This window comes from Trichomycterus rosablanca, chromosome 4 (genome assembly GCF_030014385.1).
Source record: "Trichomycterus rosablanca isolate fTriRos1 chromosome 4, fTriRos1.hap1, whole genome shotgun sequence".
NCBI classification, from domain to species: domain Eukaryota; kingdom Metazoa; phylum Chordata; class Actinopteri; order Siluriformes; family Trichomycteridae; genus Trichomycterus; species Trichomycterus rosablanca.
The window spans coordinates 30,090,745-30,110,683 of NC_085991.1; the positions used below are offsets into that span (position 1 = coordinate 30,090,745).

A 19,939-nucleotide genomic window follows, 5' to 3' on the forward strand; every position below is an offset into this window, starting at 1 on the left:
GTGGCCAAGGTCATACAGTGGTTTTCCAGGACAGGTTCCACTCGGAACAGGCTTCGCCAGGGTCGACCAAAGAAGTCGAGTCCACGTGTTTGGCGTCATATCCAGAGGTTGGCTTTAAAAAATAGACACATGAGTGCTGCCGGCATTGCTGCAGAGGTTAAAGACGTGGGAGGTCAGCCTGTCAGTGCTCAGACCATACGCCGCACACTGCATCAACTCGGTCTGCATGGTCGTCATCCCAGAAGGAAGCTGACGCACAAGAAAGCCCGCAAACAGTTTGCTGAAGACAAGCAGTCCAAGAACATGGATTACTGGAATGCCCTGTGGTCTGACGAGACCAAGATAAACTTGTTTGGCTCAGATGGTGTCCAGCATGTGTGGCGGCGCCCTGGTGAGAAGTACCAAGACAACTGTATCTTGCCTACAGTCAAGCATGGTGGTGGTAGCATCATGGTCTTGGGCTGCATGAGTGTTGCTGGCACTGGGGAGCTGCAATTCATTGAGGGAAACATGAATTCCAACATGTACTGTGACATTCTGAAACAGAGCATGATCCCCTCCCTTCGAAAACTGGGCCTCATGGCAGTTTTCCAACAGGATAACGACCCCAAACACAACCTCCAAGATGACAACTGCCTTGCTGAGGAAGCTGAAGGTAAAGGTGATGGACTAAACCCAATTGAGCACCTGTGGCGCATCCTCAAGTGGAAGGTGGAGGAGTTCAAGGTGTCTAACATCCACCAGCTCCGTGATGTCATCATGGAGGAGTGGAAGAGGATTCCAGTAGCAACCTGTGCAGCTCTGGTGAATTCCATGCCCAGGAGGGTTAAGGCAGTGCTGGATAATAATGGTGGTCACACAAAATATTGACACTTTGGGCACAATTTGGACATGTTCACTGTGGGGTGTACTCACTTATGTTGCCAGCTATTTAGACATTAATGGCTGTGTGTTGAGTTATTTTCAGAAGACAGTAAATCTACACTGCTACACAAGTTGTACACTGACTACTCTAAGTTATATCCAAGTTTCATGTCTATAGTGTTGTCCCATGAAAAGATATAATAAAATATTTGCAGAAATGTGAGGGGTGGACTCACTTTTGTGATACACTGTATATATAAATATATAATTTTTATTTTTTTGTATGACTGGGATATGTGTCACATATGTCTGTGGCTTATTATACTGTCATGAGTACAAAGAATATAAAAAGCTTTAAAAAGAACTTTACAGAATCCAGGACCATCACACCAATAACCCCTGTTGAGCAAGCAATCCTTCTACTTAAGGGACTATTCATGAGTTTAGGCTTTTGTTATTCTATGAGGGGCAAGATGTGTTATGAAAAAGAACTCAAGTGAGTTACTGATTTCTGAACATCATTTTTTTTTTTTTTTTTTTTTTTTTCTTCTTAGATATATTATTATTGTCATATTGCCAAGGCCTAACTACCTCACATTATCCCTTAGTATCTACTGGTTTGTGAGTCTTTCATCAGTGTTTTTAGAACTGTTTGTGGCAGTCACTAACTGACAATGCAATGATTTGGCGATCATAATTTACAGCTTTAATAGCAGGAAACAAGACAGATTTAAAGTGCAGATTATTGTTTAGTTTATTTTCAGATATATGGTGTAATTAAGAGGGAATTTTGGTTGACGCACGACTTCAGCCTTGCTGTGAAGATTCAGTTAAACAAATCAGGCCATGGAAAACCATGTCTTCTCCAGCCAGGCCTTTTCAATGTGAATTATCTGAGCTCTGTTATGACAGAACTGCCTTTATACCTTTTTTTTTTTTTTTATCCTTAAAGGGTGCAGGAGTGCTATCTGGTGTCTTTTTTTTAAACCAGACCTTAAACAAGGAGGGACAGCAGATAAAAAGGTTTGTTTTCAGCTGGTAAAACAGTAGATGTTTTACAAACTTTCTTTGTGGGCAGCCTGTTTACACATTTTGTCTTACCAAGCTCTCCAACAAACTACCAATTTATCAATCTAACGGATATTTTGTTTTTGGATATGTTGTGGGTGCTTTCGAAAAAATACTTGGTTAAATGACAACACAAAGATTGTGTAAAAAAATGTGTTGCATGTGTGATTTGTTCTTGATGACAATAGTGAGTTTGAATATGGCACAGAACTTTTATAAGTGCTGCATGTTTTTCTTTCATACTTGGCAACATCAATTTACCCTTCAATCTTGACTAATTGCATAGTACCCCCTAAAGAGAAACAGCCACACAACATAATTTTCCACCACTTTGCTTCACAGTATGTATGGCATATTTTGTGTAGTGTACTGTGTTTTTGCCAAACACAACTCTTGGAGTTTAGTCCAGAACGTTCAGTCTTGGTCTCATCAGACCAAAGCATTTTGCAACATGGCATCAGAATGCCCCCTCACACTCGTGTTAAGCTAGTTAGATCGTCAAATGCACACACTAATCTCAGTCAAGAACACTAGTAAATTATTTGAAGTTGCTATTGGTCTCTCTGTGGCTTCCTTAATCATACTTTTTGTTTGGTCATTTAGTTTAGACGGACAGTTTAATCTAAGGTTTTGGTGGTACCATACACTTTACTACTTAATAGTACTTTAAAAAATGTTTAAATGTAAAGATTAAAAGGACAATCAAGACTGTTACCAGTGAAAGGTGCAAAAGCCAATATCTATCATTGTATGGGGGTACATCAATGCCCATGTCATGGGTGACTTGCATTTGTGTAAAGGTGCTATTGATGCAGAGTCTTATGTTGGGGTTTTTGAGAGACACATGCTGCCATTAAGGCAATGTCTTTTCCCAGGAAGTCCATGATTATTTCAGCAAGATTGTGCCACACCTTAATTATTTGTCCTGTCATGAATGTAAGTGTGTAAAACATGACATTAAAATCATAATAAATAAATGAATCTGTCAAGTTTTGCTGATTAATACTTTAAAGTTTTTTGTTTTTTTTACTGTTTAATGTAACAGGTAATTTTAACATTGTGTCAATTTCTATAAACACTGTATGTGCAGTATGTTGATATTAAGATACTTAAGATAAAGGATTTATAAAATCTTATTGCTGGCCTGAATGTATTTTAGTTGACCCTGCTCTGCATTTTGCACAGTCATGTAAAAACACCCTAAGTTAAACATTTTAAGGCAGATTACAGCAAAGCAAATATTGCTATGCTTTTTTAAAAGGGTAAGTGTCCTATATTCAGTCAATTATGGTGTTTGTTTTAATAGGCATCACTTTATAGCTGCATGACTTAAGTGACAGTATAATCTGTCCACAAAATCTGTTTCAGACCACCAATGTAGTGTTAGCATTGCAATCCATGTGACAATGCAAGGTAATTAAGTGTGTTTTATCACCAGCCACTTGAGTCATGTTAGTAGAAGTGCTCTGTGCTGGTACTGTTGTATATACAGCTTTGAACAGAACCAGATCTCTGATGATGACAAGCATATTGTGCAAGATGTAGTGGCATCTCGCTTGATGTTAACAAATCCATGGCAGCCAATTTTTAATAGATTTACAACTATTGCGTCATCCATAAATATATTTAAGTGAACTGGCTGTGTTTGTACTTTCTCCCCTTTTTCGTTGTATATTAAAAAACAAAATAACTTTTTATGGATATCTGGCCAATAATAGGGGTCAGAGTAATATGTTTAGTGTGTACATTATGTTGTGTATATAAATTATTATTGTACAACCAAACATTAACTTCAGTTTATTCTTCATCCATCGTGAAGAATACACTGCATCCTCTGCTTTACAGTTCCTTTCTTTACACTCAGTGGGTCTGGAGTTTATAACAGAAACCCTGAGTTATAGACTGTAACCTGTCAATATATATAATTTCTCCATTCCAATCCATTTCAATGCATGTTTTAAGAATAAGGCTGAAAATCCATGTAACATGGAAGAAAACGTACCTTCTTTATTAAAACAGAAACCAAAACCAGTGACTGAACCTACTTCCCTGGAGCCATGCAACACTGTTACATTTTACATTTTTGCCATTTAGTGTATGTTTTTATTTTTAATTTGAGTATATTTGGTCACACTGGTAAGGTTAAGGCTCTTGCTCAAGGGCCCAATAGTGCCAATCTAGAATGATTGTGCTTCAGCCAGTGACTGATTACTGCTTCAGTACTGCTAAGCTTACATCCACACTACCTACTGTGGCATTGTACCACTGGCTGTAGATTTTGTAAATGAATATTTGAAAAATAAACCTCAAACCGAATTACATTTATTATACTCTCATCCACATTTGTGCATTAGAACTGAAAGCATTTCATTCTAGGGGTGACCTTTCTGTAAACATCCCAATAGTGCAAGCCTGTATGCCCATCAGTTTTCATTCCCCCACAGAAGTAAAACAAATGCATTTTAAGAGTCTTATTCAAATATCAATATAATACATTAAACAAGGGGAATCAAAGCTGCTCCATTATTAAGAAGGTCATTCCGTATGCAGCGTGTCATTTTATTGTATTTACAGCTTAATTCCCTGAGCTGTCAGATTCAGTAACATCTCAATTTCAGTGATGACAGGCTTATTTGAAAAACTGCCATATGATCTGTGCTGGAGTGCAATGCAAAGCTGTCAAACACCAGACCCATCCCTAGAGCTTCTATTCACAGTCCAGTGATGAAATGCTAACCACAAACACCCATGCACTGGACATTGATGGTAACATTTAGGAGTATAAGCAGGCTGTAAAAGCTGATTTGCATGGTATGAGTATTGCTGCATGTCCTTGTACATATAAATTTTTTTTTTACATGTAATCACAATGTGTTTTTTGTGTGTAATGAATTGTGTAATGTATTAACAGTAATACATATTTTAAAAGTTTTAATACACAAGAACATTGAACATCTATAAACATATTTATACACTAAGCTAAAGGTGCTAGTGCTCATACAGGTGGACATCTCTTAATCTGCATTATTATATAAGTCCTTTAAAACAAAAAAAAGATCTTCTGTTTTAACAGTGTGATGGTAACATGTAGAGATGCATGAGTACCGATACTAGTATCGGGTATTTGCCCGATACCGCGCTCATTAACTTGTACTCGTACTCGCAAATGAGGCTCCGATACTAAACATCCGATACCGTGTACCTAGTGCACGTTGCTGCGTTATGCCTAGTTCACACTACACGATTTTTGTCCTGATTTCCGCTAGGCGCTAGATTTGCCGGCTCGGGAGCAACTCGGCGTTCGCTCGGCGATCAAAACTCGGCTCTCGATCGCTAAGTGTGAACTACCCAACAACTCGATCCGACCGGCTCACCGAGCGCTAGAGTTTTCTAGCACGTCAGATATCTGATCTGAGATGTGCGACTGGGAATGAGTGACACGTCGAACAGCCAATGAGAACGCAGGGTACGGCGTGAGGGGAAACGCAGGAGAGGAGTGTAAACAGGTGGGACAGGGGGATAATATAGTTTATATCAGAATGCACTGGCACACACACACACACGTTTTACAGTATTTCTGACCTGATCGTTCTCTACAAAACATAACAACAAAACACCAACATTACAAAAATATTTATTAACCTCCAACTCACTACAGAACAATCCATGCTATTCGTGTTGCCAAATCCACTCAGATTCATTTATTTTTCCTCCTTGATTTCATCACATCAGCGCACAAACACTTTGATCACTCGCTACTTGTTGATGTGCATTTATGGACGTGGTATCAAAACTTCTCGTCACTTCTCACGTGTGTTTTTGTTTAAGAAAAAAAAAACGGTATTCTAAATTGGTATCGGTATCGGCAAGTACAAAAATAAACGTACTTGTACTCGTACTCGGTTGGGAAAAAATGGTATCGATGCATCCCTAATAACATGTCATCTTAATGGTAAGTGACTAAAGTGTTAATACTTGAATTTCCTCCACCAAAATGGATCAAATTAGCTGTAGTGAAGTGTGTTGAAGGGCTGAAGTTTAATCATGCTTTCACTTTCCACTCTTTCAGCATGAAGTGTGCTTTTGGTTGGTTTCCACGGTAATCAGAAGCAGAAAAATAGTTTGTGCACACAAACACACAAACAGTCATGATCATTATTATAAAAAAAAATTTTTTTTTACATTAATGACACACCTTTACAAATGTGGCTGAATGGAGTTGTGAGGTTAGAAATTCCTGCGATGGAAATATTTTTACAAGCAACTCCAAGAAGAAGACTATTTTGACACTATAGGAGAAAACCACAGGTCAAAGAGATCCTAAAGAGAAAGAACTCTACAACGTAATGTTGCCACCACCAGGCTTCACAGATGGTGTGCTTAAAGTGTTGTGCTTAATTTTACCAAATATAGCACTTGGGATTGTCCAAAAAGGAATCACCTGCAAAAAGGAATCACCTGCAATAAGGGATAGCCTTGTCCTCTTTGTTTTCTACATTTTTCTATGCATTTACGTGTCTTAACAGCAGTACATTGTTAGATTGTGCTTGGATATTTTACATTTATAATCTGTATCACTCAAGTTAGCAGACCAAAGCCTTCTTTTTCCACGTAAAGTGGCTTAAGTGTGAGTACAGTGGTGGAGTTTAGATTGATGCACTTTTTCAATGTGAGAAGCTGTGTTCAATATCTTTTCTGGCCAGAGGGGACTGAGGGAAGTGAGTTTTGGTTTTAGTTGAATACTGAGCCCCTCGCTAAATTTAGAAATGATGGATAGATAAGCTGCAATGATCATTATTGGTCCTAGCCTTAAGGTTCTAATTAGTACAATAATGGCTTTCTTGCACAGCCAGCTAACTCAATCACACGCATTTACAGACTTGGTCTGCTTTTTCGTACCATCACTTGATGTCTAACTTTTCATGAATAGAAAGTATTTAGGTAGTATTGTAAAAAATTGTAAGTATTTTTAAAGTCTCACATGAATTTAAAGTAGCAGTAGCATTTTTATAGACTTTGTGGATCTTTTGAGTTCAGGCATTGTGATTACTGGTGAATCTATCTCTGGAGTAAACCATAGTGCTTTTGTTTTTATAGTACCTTGTCTTACATATGTACTATTTTATTGCAGCATCATAAAATTAGTACAGATTTAGTCACAAGTAGCTAGCGGAGTAGCTAGATAAAATGATTAACATCTTAAAAATTGTTCTTTCACACACACACACAAAAATCCCCCACCGTGGCTATAACAGCTTTCTTTTGTGTTTTGTTGTATGTCAAGAAATATGTATCCATTTAAGGAAAAAAAAGCATTTGAGAGGTCAGGCACTGATGCAGGACAAGAACTCCAATGGATGTTCTAATTAATCCCAAAGGTGTTCAGTGGGGTTGAAGTCAGAATTTTCTACAGTCCACTTCAGACTGTTGACTGTCTTTTTCGACCTCACTTGTGTGCACCTTAGTGCTGGGCGATTTTCACGATTAATTCGGATAATTCAAATGAACATTTTCACACGATGTTAGAAATGTGAGAATCGCGATTGTACAAGTTTACGTACCTTATATTTCAGTTAAAATACCAACAAAAGCTATTCTCACAGACCACCTCTTACAGGTCTGTGCGCTAACCTCAGTTGTGAAAACCTAGCACGCTCTCTCCATAGACGCATTTTACGTCATCCTATGTGCGCTCCCAAGAATTTGGTGAACGAAGTTCAGTCCCTTAAAAGGATATTTAAAAGTAACCATTATTTGCACAATGTAATAATTATAGGTGGTGCTGTTACTATTTTTGCACTTCTGCAGTCTTTTAAATTAAAATGCAAAAAAGGAAGTTTCTGGGTTTTTTTTTTACTCAATGGCATTATACAAGAACAAACAACAATCAGAATTGAGAATCGGTAATACATTTGAAAATAATCAAGATTTTTTTTGTTCTTTTTTTTTGTGTTAGCCCAGCCCTAATGCACCTCTTAGCAAATAATGTGACTGAAACACTTAAACTCAATGATTAGTAAGGGTGTACACATACTTTTCACCTGACAACAACTTTGAAGCACAAACTTTAATTTAATTTGATGATCTGTGATAAGTCACCAGGTATGTGTTTAGGTCTGTGCCACATAAAATATTGCACTTCAATGGGTGACGCTTTGTGTGTGGCCAAGAGCTCGGCTTTTAGATACACTGTTACTGTCAGCTGGCTTATTCACTGATGTTGAATGTGTGAAAGATTGACACTTCATCTTTTTCAAGCAACCCTTACATTTCCTTAATTTGGATCTTCAGACGGAAGCACCTGTTACAATACTGGCAGCTTGACCAAGGTTTGTTGCTGATCCCATAGAATATAGGGAAAATTCTTTTGAAGGCAGATTTTAAGACCATGGCCTAAGCCAATCTTCCATTATTCTTTATAAAACGTTTTACACTATTGCAGTAATTCAAGTTGTCATGCATACAAACTCTAATTCTGAGAAGTTGGAACAGTATGTGATTTGTTTCTTTTTTGCCTGTGTGATTCAGATTGTAGATGTGAGGGCTCAGCTCTGCTACTACATTGTGTTTTACACCTCACAATGCGCCACTTGTTTTCAGTTGGAGACAGGTTTTTAATAGAACTTGCACCTGCAATTTCTAATTATGCAGTAACACTTGCGGAATGTGGCTTAGCAATGTGATGTTGAAATATGCATGGATGGGCCAGAAGATGTATTAAAATGTGAATGTTTTAAAATGTGTAGAAATGGTTCAGCATCAGTTTTGTCCTTTGTGCACAATACACCACCGTACAATAAGTAAATCTGGCTGTTTAAAATTTAACCCTGAATACCTGTCTGCATAATCCTCTTCTGGACGTTGTTGACACAGGGCTTTTGTTTCTTGTCTAATTTTGTGTTTGAAATTTTTATATTCACTGCTGTCTGATGGATCAAAGCTCAGTTATTGGAAGTAACCGACAGTGCAAGGCAGAAATCAATGTTTAACAACAAAGATTTTTTGGATTATATGTAAAACTATAAAATAACTGTACTAAACCCTTGGGCTTTCACTCGTGTTATAGTAAACAGCTGGCGGGACAGGCCTTTTTTTCTTCACATAATCTGTCAGACACTCTGTCAGAGTGTTTGCTTCAGGGAGATTTTTGCCCAGCTGTGTCCTTAGCTATGGATAAAGTAAATGTGCCATCAGCTCTGCTGCACTGTGCCTTAAAAAGGAGAAATTAACCATTATATGCTAACTTGTATGCCTTCCAAAATCTCCCATCCCCTGTTAACCTCATTAATTCCTAGTGAATTAGAACACATGCAGCCTATTATAGTGGACCTTCAACATGTCATTCTTAAGCAATAGAACACGAGAGGTCGTGTGTTATCGCGAATAACATCACGGCTGTGATTTGGTCGCAGGCACGAACTGAAGGTGAGTGCCGTAGATCATCACAGCCGTGATGTTATTCGCGATAACACTCGACCTCGAGTGTTCTATTGCTTTTATACAACAGTTTTTACAAAAGAAAGAAAGAAAATAAATCAAAAAAGCCCTGAATTTCATAATAAATATGCTTTAATATTGACGATACCTTCCGCCAAAAAGTAGTTCCACAACGAATATAAAGTTTAACACTACAAAGCAGACATCCCAAGTTGCAAAAACTCATTTCAGGGAGGTAAGAACAACAAGAAGAAGAAAAAGTCAAGAACCTCCGAAGGGAAAAAAAGAAATAAAAAAACCTCTCGCACACACCAAAGGATATAGGTGAAAACAGAACTTCTAGATGCTGCTAACAGGGCTATTAAGCTAACTGTTCACGTTACAAACACATTAATGTTCCCCACATAGTGCACTAGATTGTGTATCAGATCATGGATATATGTTCCCTACACAGTGCGCTAGATTGTATATCAGATAACGGATCTAAAACGTGACCGGGAAAAAAAGTCTGTGTCGCCTGCGTGCGCGTTTGTTTGCATGAAGCTTGTCGTTAATGGCAACGCGTCAGCGGAGTAATACCATTGTGGTGTGAAAAGACCGTGCTGTTATCACGAATATCAGCACGGCTAGAACGCTTCTCAACCAATCAGATTGTAAGGTCGGAACTACCTGTTGTATAATGTGGAATGAAAGTGATAATAGGAAGCATTTTTTGCCAATGGTGACTTAATCATAGAACCAGCTGCATGTTTTTAACATCCAGATGATCATTAAAACATAAGTGACTAGTACCACGTTGTTAAGCATAATGCTGCCACATTTTAAAAGTATGTTTGATGGACATAAAGTGAGTTACAAAACAAAAACACTTCTTTTTTTAAATAAATTTTCTCCCCATTTTCCTCTTGATTTAACGCACTCAGTGTAGTCTTCTGCTGCTAGTAGAGATACCAGATTGCAGGAGGAGAGCATGCCGCTGTACATGCCTCTTCTGACACATGCACAGTAGGGCTGGGCGATTTTCACGATTAATTCGGTTAATTCGAATGAACGTTTTCACCCGATGTTAGAATGTGACAATCGCGATTGTTTACATACTTTATATTTTAATTAAAATACCAACGTCACGAAGCAAAAACTGACCAGACGCCCGCGGAATATAAATCAGGGAAAGTTTAATATAAAAAGGACGAAAACAGTGTACAAAATCAGGTAGAGTCCAAAACCAGCGAAAACCAAAACAGTAAACGGAAGACAACAAGAATTATACACGGTAACGGTTAGATTCAGTAATAAGGAGCGCAAACACGATCTGCAAAACAAAACACAAACAGAAGAGTTTAATTAAGATTCACTGAATCAAAATACGGAGCCGATGAGCGCGATCAGGATTGGCTGGAAAGTAACAAATTGCATTTACTCGCGTTACTGTAATTGAGTCGTTTTTTTTTGTGTACTTGTACTTTTTAAAGTAGATTTTACAGCCTGTAATTTTACTTTTACTTAAGTAAGTTTTGTACTAAGAATTGTAATTCGCTACATTTTAAATCACATCCGTTACTGAGTAAAAAAATCGCGTCTGGGAAACTGCTGCAGTGAATTCTGCGATAGGGAGTCGGATCTTTTGTCTCGGTTCCTTTTAAAGAGTCGTATGTATGTAACGACTCCCAAATGCGCGAATCGGTTCCTTTATTTTGGCTTAAAGGGCCGTTCAATAGAATCGAATCATTCTACGACACATAATAGTGGTTAATACAGTTTGAAAGTTTTATGGGACTAAAATGACACATTACACATCCTTAAATGTTTAAAATGTTGTATCCACCCCCCAAATCACAAGAGGACAAAATCAAAGCTGAGCTGAGTGATCACTTGATGCCCCCCAGTGTACTGATACTGATGATTCAGTGGTGGAAACAGCACAGTACAGGCTCGTGTTCCTTTTAAGAAACCTGTAAAGAACTTTTTGTAGTTTTTTTCCTAATGTAAGGAGGTTCTGCTGAACATTATTTAAAATAAAAGTTGTTTGTGAGCTATTCTCAGATATAGATAGATAAGGATATAGATAATTTAGATCTATTTTGTTTTAATTATTGTTACTTATTGTGATATCGTTATTGTTATAAAGTTTGAGTCCCTTAAAGGGATCATTATAGGTGTTGTTACTGTTTTTGCACTTCTGCAGCCTTTAATTACAATGCAAAAAAATAAATTTGAGTCTTATTTTAATTGCATTATACAAGAACAAAAAAAATCGAAATCGTAATCGACAATCGGGTATAATTTTAAAATAATCGAGATTTTTTTTTTTTTTGCAAAATCGCCCAGCCCTAATGCACAGCCCTCCTTCTCTCCGTCTCTTCCGCCAATCAGGGTCCCTACACAGCGTATGAAGACCCACCCACCCACCCACCCACACATAGTCCGGCCCCCACCCTGCAGATATGGTGACCAATTAGTATCTGCTGCAGGTACTGCCAATTATGCCCGCTAGATGGCGCCCAGCTGACCGGAGACAACACAGAGTTTCGAAACAAGGAGTTCAGAAACTCTGCTAGTGTGCAAGTGGAATATCCCGCTGTGCCACCTGGGCACTGTAAAACTCTAGTTTTCTTAATTGCTACTCTATAAGGTTTACCTATTTTGTATTGTACACTCAGTAATTATACAACTGTAGTGTTGTAAACGATGCCAGCTGGTAGGGAAAGTACTAAATTACTTCACACTGGCATCACATTTCACAATGTGTTTGGGGCGGCACAGTGGCTTGGTGGGTAGCACTGTCGCCTCACAGCAAGAAGGTCCTGGCTTTGATCCTCAGTTGGGGTGGTGTGGAGATTGCTTGTTCTCCCTGTGTCTGCGTGGGTTTCCTCCGGGAGCGCCGGTTTCCTCCCCAAGTCCAAAAACATCAAGTGAGGTGAATTGAAAATACAAAATTGTCCATGACTGCATTTGGCATTAAACTTGTGAACTGATGAATCTTGTGTAATGAAGTGTAAAACATGATGTTAAAATCCTAACAAACAAACATCACATTGTTCTTGTAGCATAAGTTATCAAATATCAATATACGTCAAATAGGTAGCTCACTAAATGCCAGCATCGTCCTGCAGTCAAATTTCTTCCCTTCTAGAAAGCAAGTAAGAGGAACCACAGCAACGCAAAGTTACAGTGCTGAGGTGCGTAGTGCTTAAAAGTTACCAGCACTCTGCGTTCCAAACCTTATCAAGCATTAACATCAGCACAAAAAAACTGTCTGACTCTGAAGCTTCATGGCATGAGCCTTACATCTCCAAGCACAATGCTAAGCGTCAGATAGAGTGGTGTAAAGCTCAGACTCTGAACAGTAGAAGCTTCTTCTGTAGAGTGACAAATCATGCTTTTCTATCTGGCAGTCTGATGGACAAGTCTGGGTTTGGTGAATGCCAGGAGAACATTACCCGCCGACTACATTGTGCCAACTGTAAATTTAATATAATGATTAATAAAAAAAAATTACACAGCAGGAAGAAAGCAAATGCAGGTCTGTTTTACCAAAAACTACAAAACAAGATGTCAAACAGAAATTACCTGCTAATCCAGAAATGACCTTATGGAATTAGGGTCTCGCTACGCATAGATTACACACCTTTTAATTTTATAGCTGAGTAGTTTCCCCAGTATAAACATGTCATCATAAACAGTATTCACTGGAGTCTGAATAGAAATGTGAGAACAGAATGTAATCTGCCTGGAAGCTTATGGATTTATATTGCTTTTGATTAAAAAGATTAGAAAGTGCCAGGCAGGGTTGATGTTATGCAAGTTAATGACTGCTCATAGAGAAAAGCTGATTGAGGTTTTAATAATTAGTGTTAAAGGTGATGTGCTGTTTAGGTTGTGATGTTGCTGTTAGTGTAAAAAATGGAATGCTTAATGCTGTCAATCATTATTAAGTTTAACCTTAGACTCTTGTATGCATCTGGTATAAACATACAGCTTACTCTGTCTTATATCAGTGGCAGTTTAGTCTCCGGAGACGTGCAAAGGTTACACCAGCAAGAGGCAGGACTCTCCAAATGATGAGTTTGTAGATAGAACTTTGTTGATTCTGAAGGAAATTGCCGTGAAGTTGCAAGTAAACTTGGATATATTAAGCAGAAATATAAAGACACAAATTAGAGTACAATAATAGGTATAGTACATTAATTAGCATATTTACCTAAGCATATAAGATGGTTTTGTTGCATTAAAATGAGAACAGCTATTGCATCAAAAAGTATAAGGTTACACATTAGTCTAAATATACAGTAGTGTTAAAGGTTCTGTACAAATGTACAACTTTCTTTGGCACTTTTCTCCTAATTTTCCTTTCAATCTAGTTGTATCCAATTACTCGATTGCATTAAGCTTCCTCTCTACTGATTAGAACTTCCTCCCACATGTGTGCAGTAGCCGTCCACATCTTTTTACCGGCACAAGATGAGTTCATATGTCGAACAGATTCTCGCAGGGAGGGTCATGTACTGATCCCATTATCCCTCGTCTCTGTGCAGGCGCCTTCATCAGCCAACAGAGGTCATAATTGCACCAGCTATGAGGAATTCCCTCTGGCACCCTCCGTTTGAACGAGCTAATCATTGCTCGTGGAGGCACCCAGCCTGCCGGTAGCAGAGCTGTGATTTAAACTCACGATTTTGAGATGTCAGCTCTGGTGTTCTAGCGTGTTTTACCGCTGCACCACTTGAGCGCCCAAATGTATAACTTACTTGTAGCTTTATACAGCCTTTGGTTCAGGGTCTTAATTAAATCTTTAGATTTAGAGTTTTTATTAGATGCATCTTGTTGCCTAATTTCTACTACTTTTTCTTTTTTATGCATATATTGGCCTACTGGCTTGCACAGACCTTATAACCATGGCCTTTACATTTATGGCACTAAGCCTTTAACTGAGGATGATAATTTTCAACTCCTATAACCTCTACAGGTTACCACTGTAGGTAACCTATTTAGGGGCATGACTGTTTCAAAATGTACTATTAAAACACAAGGCTGTGGTATTGACACCAAACTCGCTGTAACTCTAATCAGGGTAAAACAATTGGTAAAAATTAATTTACCCTCAAAAGAATTGAATGAATCGAAAGAAAACTGACCTCACAGTTGAAGGTTGATGCTGCACTTAAACAAGTGTCTTGGTGACCTGATTGGTTCACTGCCTTCAGTCACCTTATGTGAGAAGTTTGCCATGATCTCTTTCTCCACTTAGGTTTCCTCCCACCATCTAAAAGATAGAACAAACTGATTGCTCTAAGTTGCCCTAGGTGTAAGTGAGGATGTTAATGGGTATGTGTAATGCCCTGTGGTTGATTGGCAGCCTTTCCAGAGTGTCTTCCTGCCTTGCAAAATGTTGAGGCTAAATAATTAAATTAGAGATGGGACGATCGATCGGCTACGAATCGGTATCGGCCGATTTTTAATCAAAATATGCTATCGGCGATATTTCCTAAAAGTAGCCGATCCGAACGTGTGATATATAAAGATCACGTTAAGTTAACAGCTCAGTGGATTGATCCAGACTTTGAGCTACGAAGCACCAACCATCACATCACCATTCATCAACCATCGTACAGAAACCATCGTGAAAGCTCTTACGATGTAATTTTGCTGATTGTAATATTTACTTTAAAAAGATAATTCAACCCGGTCACATCTGAGTCGATTCTATCAGCACGTTATATAAACTCCTGGTTCACTTTGGTAAATCGGAAGCGGTTCTTACTTGTGATGTAGATGAGAACAGAAGACGTTACAGAGCCAATCCGAGGCAAAAGTTTATTCATTTAATGTAAGAGTCACACAATGTTCTGTAGTAGCTGGTGTTTATTTAAAACCACGACATTTAATTAATAACAGTAAACACAGAGAGATAACTGAGAAGAGAAACTTACGCTTCACATAAAAACGAATCAACTCATGAATCAATGAATCACTTATAGCAATACTGTGAACTCTGCGTCTCTGTAACTCTGTAACTGCGTCTCTTTTAAAGGCACACATACACACACACACACACACACAAACACACACACGCGCTGCTCCGGTTTATCTTTACTGTGAGGCTCTTTTTAAGTTTATTCACTGCTAACCCCCCCCCCGATCGGAATCGGCTATCGGCCGATGTCCCTGAAAGGAGATCGGAATCGGTGCCAAAAACCCCGATCGGTCCATCTCTAAATTTAATCTAACTATCAAATTTCAAATACTAAATTTAGATTTCATATAAAAACCAAAAAATTAAAAGTAGTTTAATGTCCACATTATTGTAACTTGCCCACCATCTATGTTGTAATTGATTTGCCATTCAACGCTATTTTCCTTCCTGATGTGATTTGGATCAATACTTCTTTCTTTGTTTCTTTTTTAAGGTCTGAATTTTTCTTCCCACTCTCTCCATTATGATGTTGCTTTGAGAAATGTTGTTAGAAAAGTGGCTCAGATTGTACAGGTTACAGCACTAGGGGAAAATCATTTTAAATTTATTGGTTGAGGATCTGATCAACATTACAGGCTAATTTAAGCTTTAACAATTTACCACCTCACCATAGACTTTTGCTCACCCGTGCAACCGTCAAGTGACCTTAAGGTAACAACATTTAGCCTACTAAATCTCACAGACCATCTCCCAGTCATTTCCCAATCGCACAGATTTGCTCTGTTTAACTTTAGTACTGCAGCAGCAAGCTGAGAATCATTAAAAATGTGTTGCTCTGTCTGCTCTTCAATTAACTAATATTACACTCCTGGGTTTAGCCTGAGTAGCAGGAATAGTTGCACACACACTAGTACCCCAAACCTGCAGTGTGTCAGTTAGCTTTTCATTGAGGACCTTGTTCTCCAAATAGTTGAATAATTTTGTCTAAACATTAACCTAAAAGGGATCTGGACTATCCATGGGCTGCTTTGTAAATACTAGACAAGTACTGATGGATCACCTGTTTAGTAGCAGTTTCTCCCTTGCTACTTCCACATGAATCCTAATTTTGCCTAGAATCTTTCATATTGTGGAATAACTAACGTGTTGACATAATGTTAAACCAATAAACAAAATCATATTGTGAAGACATAAACAAACATGATGCACCTTATGAATAACTATTTATATAATTAAATCCTTTTGCCGTTATATTTTAATTAATTGTTGTTCAAGAATATCAGACTAGGCAGTTTTTATGTGTAATATGCTGAGGGGCTCTGGTGGCACAGCAGTCTACTTTGCTAACCCACCACTTCAGAGTCGCAGGGTCAGATCTCAGTCATGCCGCCAGCCGGTCGTTTACACAGACATGACTGGCTATGTCTAAGGGAGCGGATGGCCGGAGCCCTGCGATAAATTGGTACTTTGTCCAGGATATTCCTGCGTGGTGCCCAGTGTATCTATTGTAACAGAACCCTCCCACTTTAGTTGATGAAGTGGAAATTTTTTTTTATATTGTGCTGTAATTTTGTGTAACATACTGTACTTTTACTTTTACTGTAGTTTTTATTTAACTACATACACGAGGGATCTTCAAAACACTTCCGCACTTTTATATTTTGGTTGGAAACGGTGAGGGTGGGAGGAGTTTTAATTGGTCGTGTCTGAGAGACTGAGAGAGAGTTTATAGTCCGGCTTTAGTGCCATCTGATTTCCACCTTTTTGAACGCTTAAAGAAGCTTTAAGGGAAAGAAGATTTTCATGTGATGATGTGAAAGCAGCGGTGCATCAGTGGCTACACGCTCAACCGAAAACATTTTTTGCTGATGGCATTAAAAAGTTGGTAGGGCGCTGGAAAAAATGCATAGGAAGGTGATTAGGTAAAAAATTGATGTAATTTGTTTTTTTAATTTCTTATTGTTTTCTAACTTTTCTGGTAATAGGGTTTGTAGTATGAGAGGAATAAAGTTAATAAAGCAAAAATAACATTTGGCAAATAATACACTGAATACACTTAACATCAGTCAATCAACAACAAAAAAAAAGGCCCTGATTGTAAACGGCTCTTTATAAAAGCTTTTGACAGATAAGATGTAACCATATTTTGCTCTCTGTTTAGATTTTTTAAATCTTTTTTTTTTTTTTTTGTCCCTTTTTGATATGGTACTTTTTTCCTTGCTTACTGCAACAGTTCCTTCTCCATCAAAGTGTCTGATTCATGCTTGTCTACCCTTTCTCTTTCCAGTCACTGCTATAGATAAGTATAGGTGTTCTGTAAGGACAGTTCCATAATCACCTGTCACTGCTGATTCATGGGCTCTGCTACTTACCCTTGTCAGCCCCCCTTCCCTTTTTCTTTCCTTATCCTGTTCCAGCCTCCCTCCCATTTTGCTCCACTATTGCTTTACCAGTCCCTCCTTCCTAGCAGTGGTCAGGGGGAGGTTGAAAGCACCACAGATGCTTCTTAGCCACATGAGCAGTCAGACTACTATGAAAGTGTGTGTGTGTGTGAGTGAGTGCGTGCATGAGAGAGTGAGAGAAGGACGGTGTGAGCCCAGTGTATGGTTGAGTGAAAACACTGACAGCTGTGGTTGCTCAGGCTGCTGTAGACTGAGGGAGACAGTGGGAGAACTTAGCACCTCAGGGAACATTTATGATAGGAGACGCATGTCGTGCAGTGCTGTATGAGCGCAGTTGCTGCAGGCATACAGCAGGCGGAGAGTGCACGCTGGATCACGGCTGCAGGGGAGGAAAGTTCTCTGACACGGAGTCTTTAGACAAGTAAACGACCAGCGACGGAGTCCGCAATGAGCTGCAGAAAGAGATGCAAGAGGGAGATCTTAAAGGTTGCCCAGTACTTCTTCAGATTTGTCACCGGTGCACTTCATGCAGGTAAAGTTAAGATTTTATTGATAACAGTGCAGGTTCATGTTTTTTTTATACTTTTGCTCATTTAATCTTTTGTTAGGCATTACCAGCAGTAAATCTTGGTGTGAAATGAGCAGCTTGATTGTTTATATATAGTAAAGTCGCAGTGGCACTATGTGGGCTTGATTTAAAGGCATCATAGCGCAGCACGCCATGTATCAAACACTTACACCTACTTTGCTTTCCTCCTACCTTTCAAAAGTGTTGGCTGGTAAAGTGGCTACTTTGAAATATAAGTGTTTTGAACTGAGGCAGATAGGTACCCATGCTAGTGTGTTTGTGCCTTGATTTCAGTGTTTCAGCTATGGGCTCTGGACCCACTGTGAGCCTGTTTCAGATAGTGTTTACTAAGGATGAATCAAGATGCATTCAGGTATCCCATGGTGTTACAGTGCAGTGGTACAACGTTGGGTATCTGCTGTCAAAGTTAAATTTGATTTTGACTGTAATGAGATTGTCCATCTATCCTCATCATTTTAATTAGGTCAGCAAATGCTTATGATTTAATTATGTGGATGTGAACAAACTAGCATCGTCCATTTCTGTATACGATGTAATGTTAACGAGGTAACTAAGCTAGTGATTTAGTCACCGTAGTCTGATATTGTACTAAATCTGTGGATACAGTATGTTCGCTCACGGGTTATTACATAGTTATACACTATGTCGTATGTGTGATTGAAAGGACATGCTCTCGTGTCCAAGTCTTTAAATTTCTGCTCAATTGGATCCTGAAGTGCCAGCATAGTGGTTGATTTCAATCCCTGTGTGACTGCAGTTGTCCCCATGGTGAAAGGCTTTCCTTTGGGTACTCATGTTTCCCCAAATTGTCAGTAGGTGGACTGGTCATTTTTTATTGCTCCCTCTTGTGACTAATTAAGTGAACAGATGAGTGGTTGATGTTTACAATTTATTGGCACCTTGTCCTGGGAGTGTTCTTGTCTTGTGCAAAGTGTATTCAGGCATCCTACTGTAACCATGCTTAGAATTAAGTGGTTCCAAGGGGGGAAAAAATAAAAGCCCCAAAGTAATAAGGGCACTGTTGCACTGGCCATTTTAATGTTGGACATTTTATAATGATTTCTTGTAATAACAGGTCAATTTGAAAAGAGAAACATTCAGTACATTTTCTGGCAACAGACTACACAACAAAAAGACTTGTTTTTTATGTAGATTTAAGAATAAATTAAGGTTAATGTCATAAAGAAGACCTTATTTAACCATTGTGGTGCAATGATGAAGTCAGTAGCCTTTGCCTTTATACAAATAAAGAAGCACATTTTACATTCAGGTGATATAACACCAAAGTGTAATCCTTAGATTAACCAAAAATAAAGCGTACTTAATAAACTACAGTCTGTGTTTTAATGTAAACACTTCCACTGTGGTGTGAAATACATGTATAATGTTCTTTATTAAGGTGTAGTTTCCCAGACATTTTCTGGGTGTTGATTTTTTCCTGTAGTACAGTAATGCTGATACAATAAGTTAAGAATAATAAGAATACAATAAGTTAAATACTGAATTAACAATGCCATCCATTGATCCAAAAACTTTCTCTCTTCACTGTAAATTTGTTTGAGGGTTTAGTTTACTGATGTGTGAGCCTGGGTGTCATTACTGAAATCAATGAATGATCATGTAGTACTTGAATTGACCGTGACAGATGATTTGTACTATCATAAC

General features: G+C 38.4%; 1 protein-coding gene across 1 annotated transcript in view; it reads left to right on the plus strand.

Annotated features, from left to right (window-relative positions):
- Positions 1-17,805: 17,805 nt before the first annotated feature.
- Positions 17,806-19,939, plus strand: part of kcnip4a (potassium voltage-gated channel interacting protein 4a) — a 145,950-nt gene continuing 143,816 nt past the window's right edge. Inside the window, exon 1 of the mRNA XM_062994143.1 lies at positions 17,806-18,217. Within this exon, the coding sequence (XP_062850213.1) occupies positions 18,133-18,217 (85 nt within the window). The 5' untranslated portion in view covers positions 17,806-18,132. The remainder of the gene's footprint in view (positions 18,218-19,939) is intronic.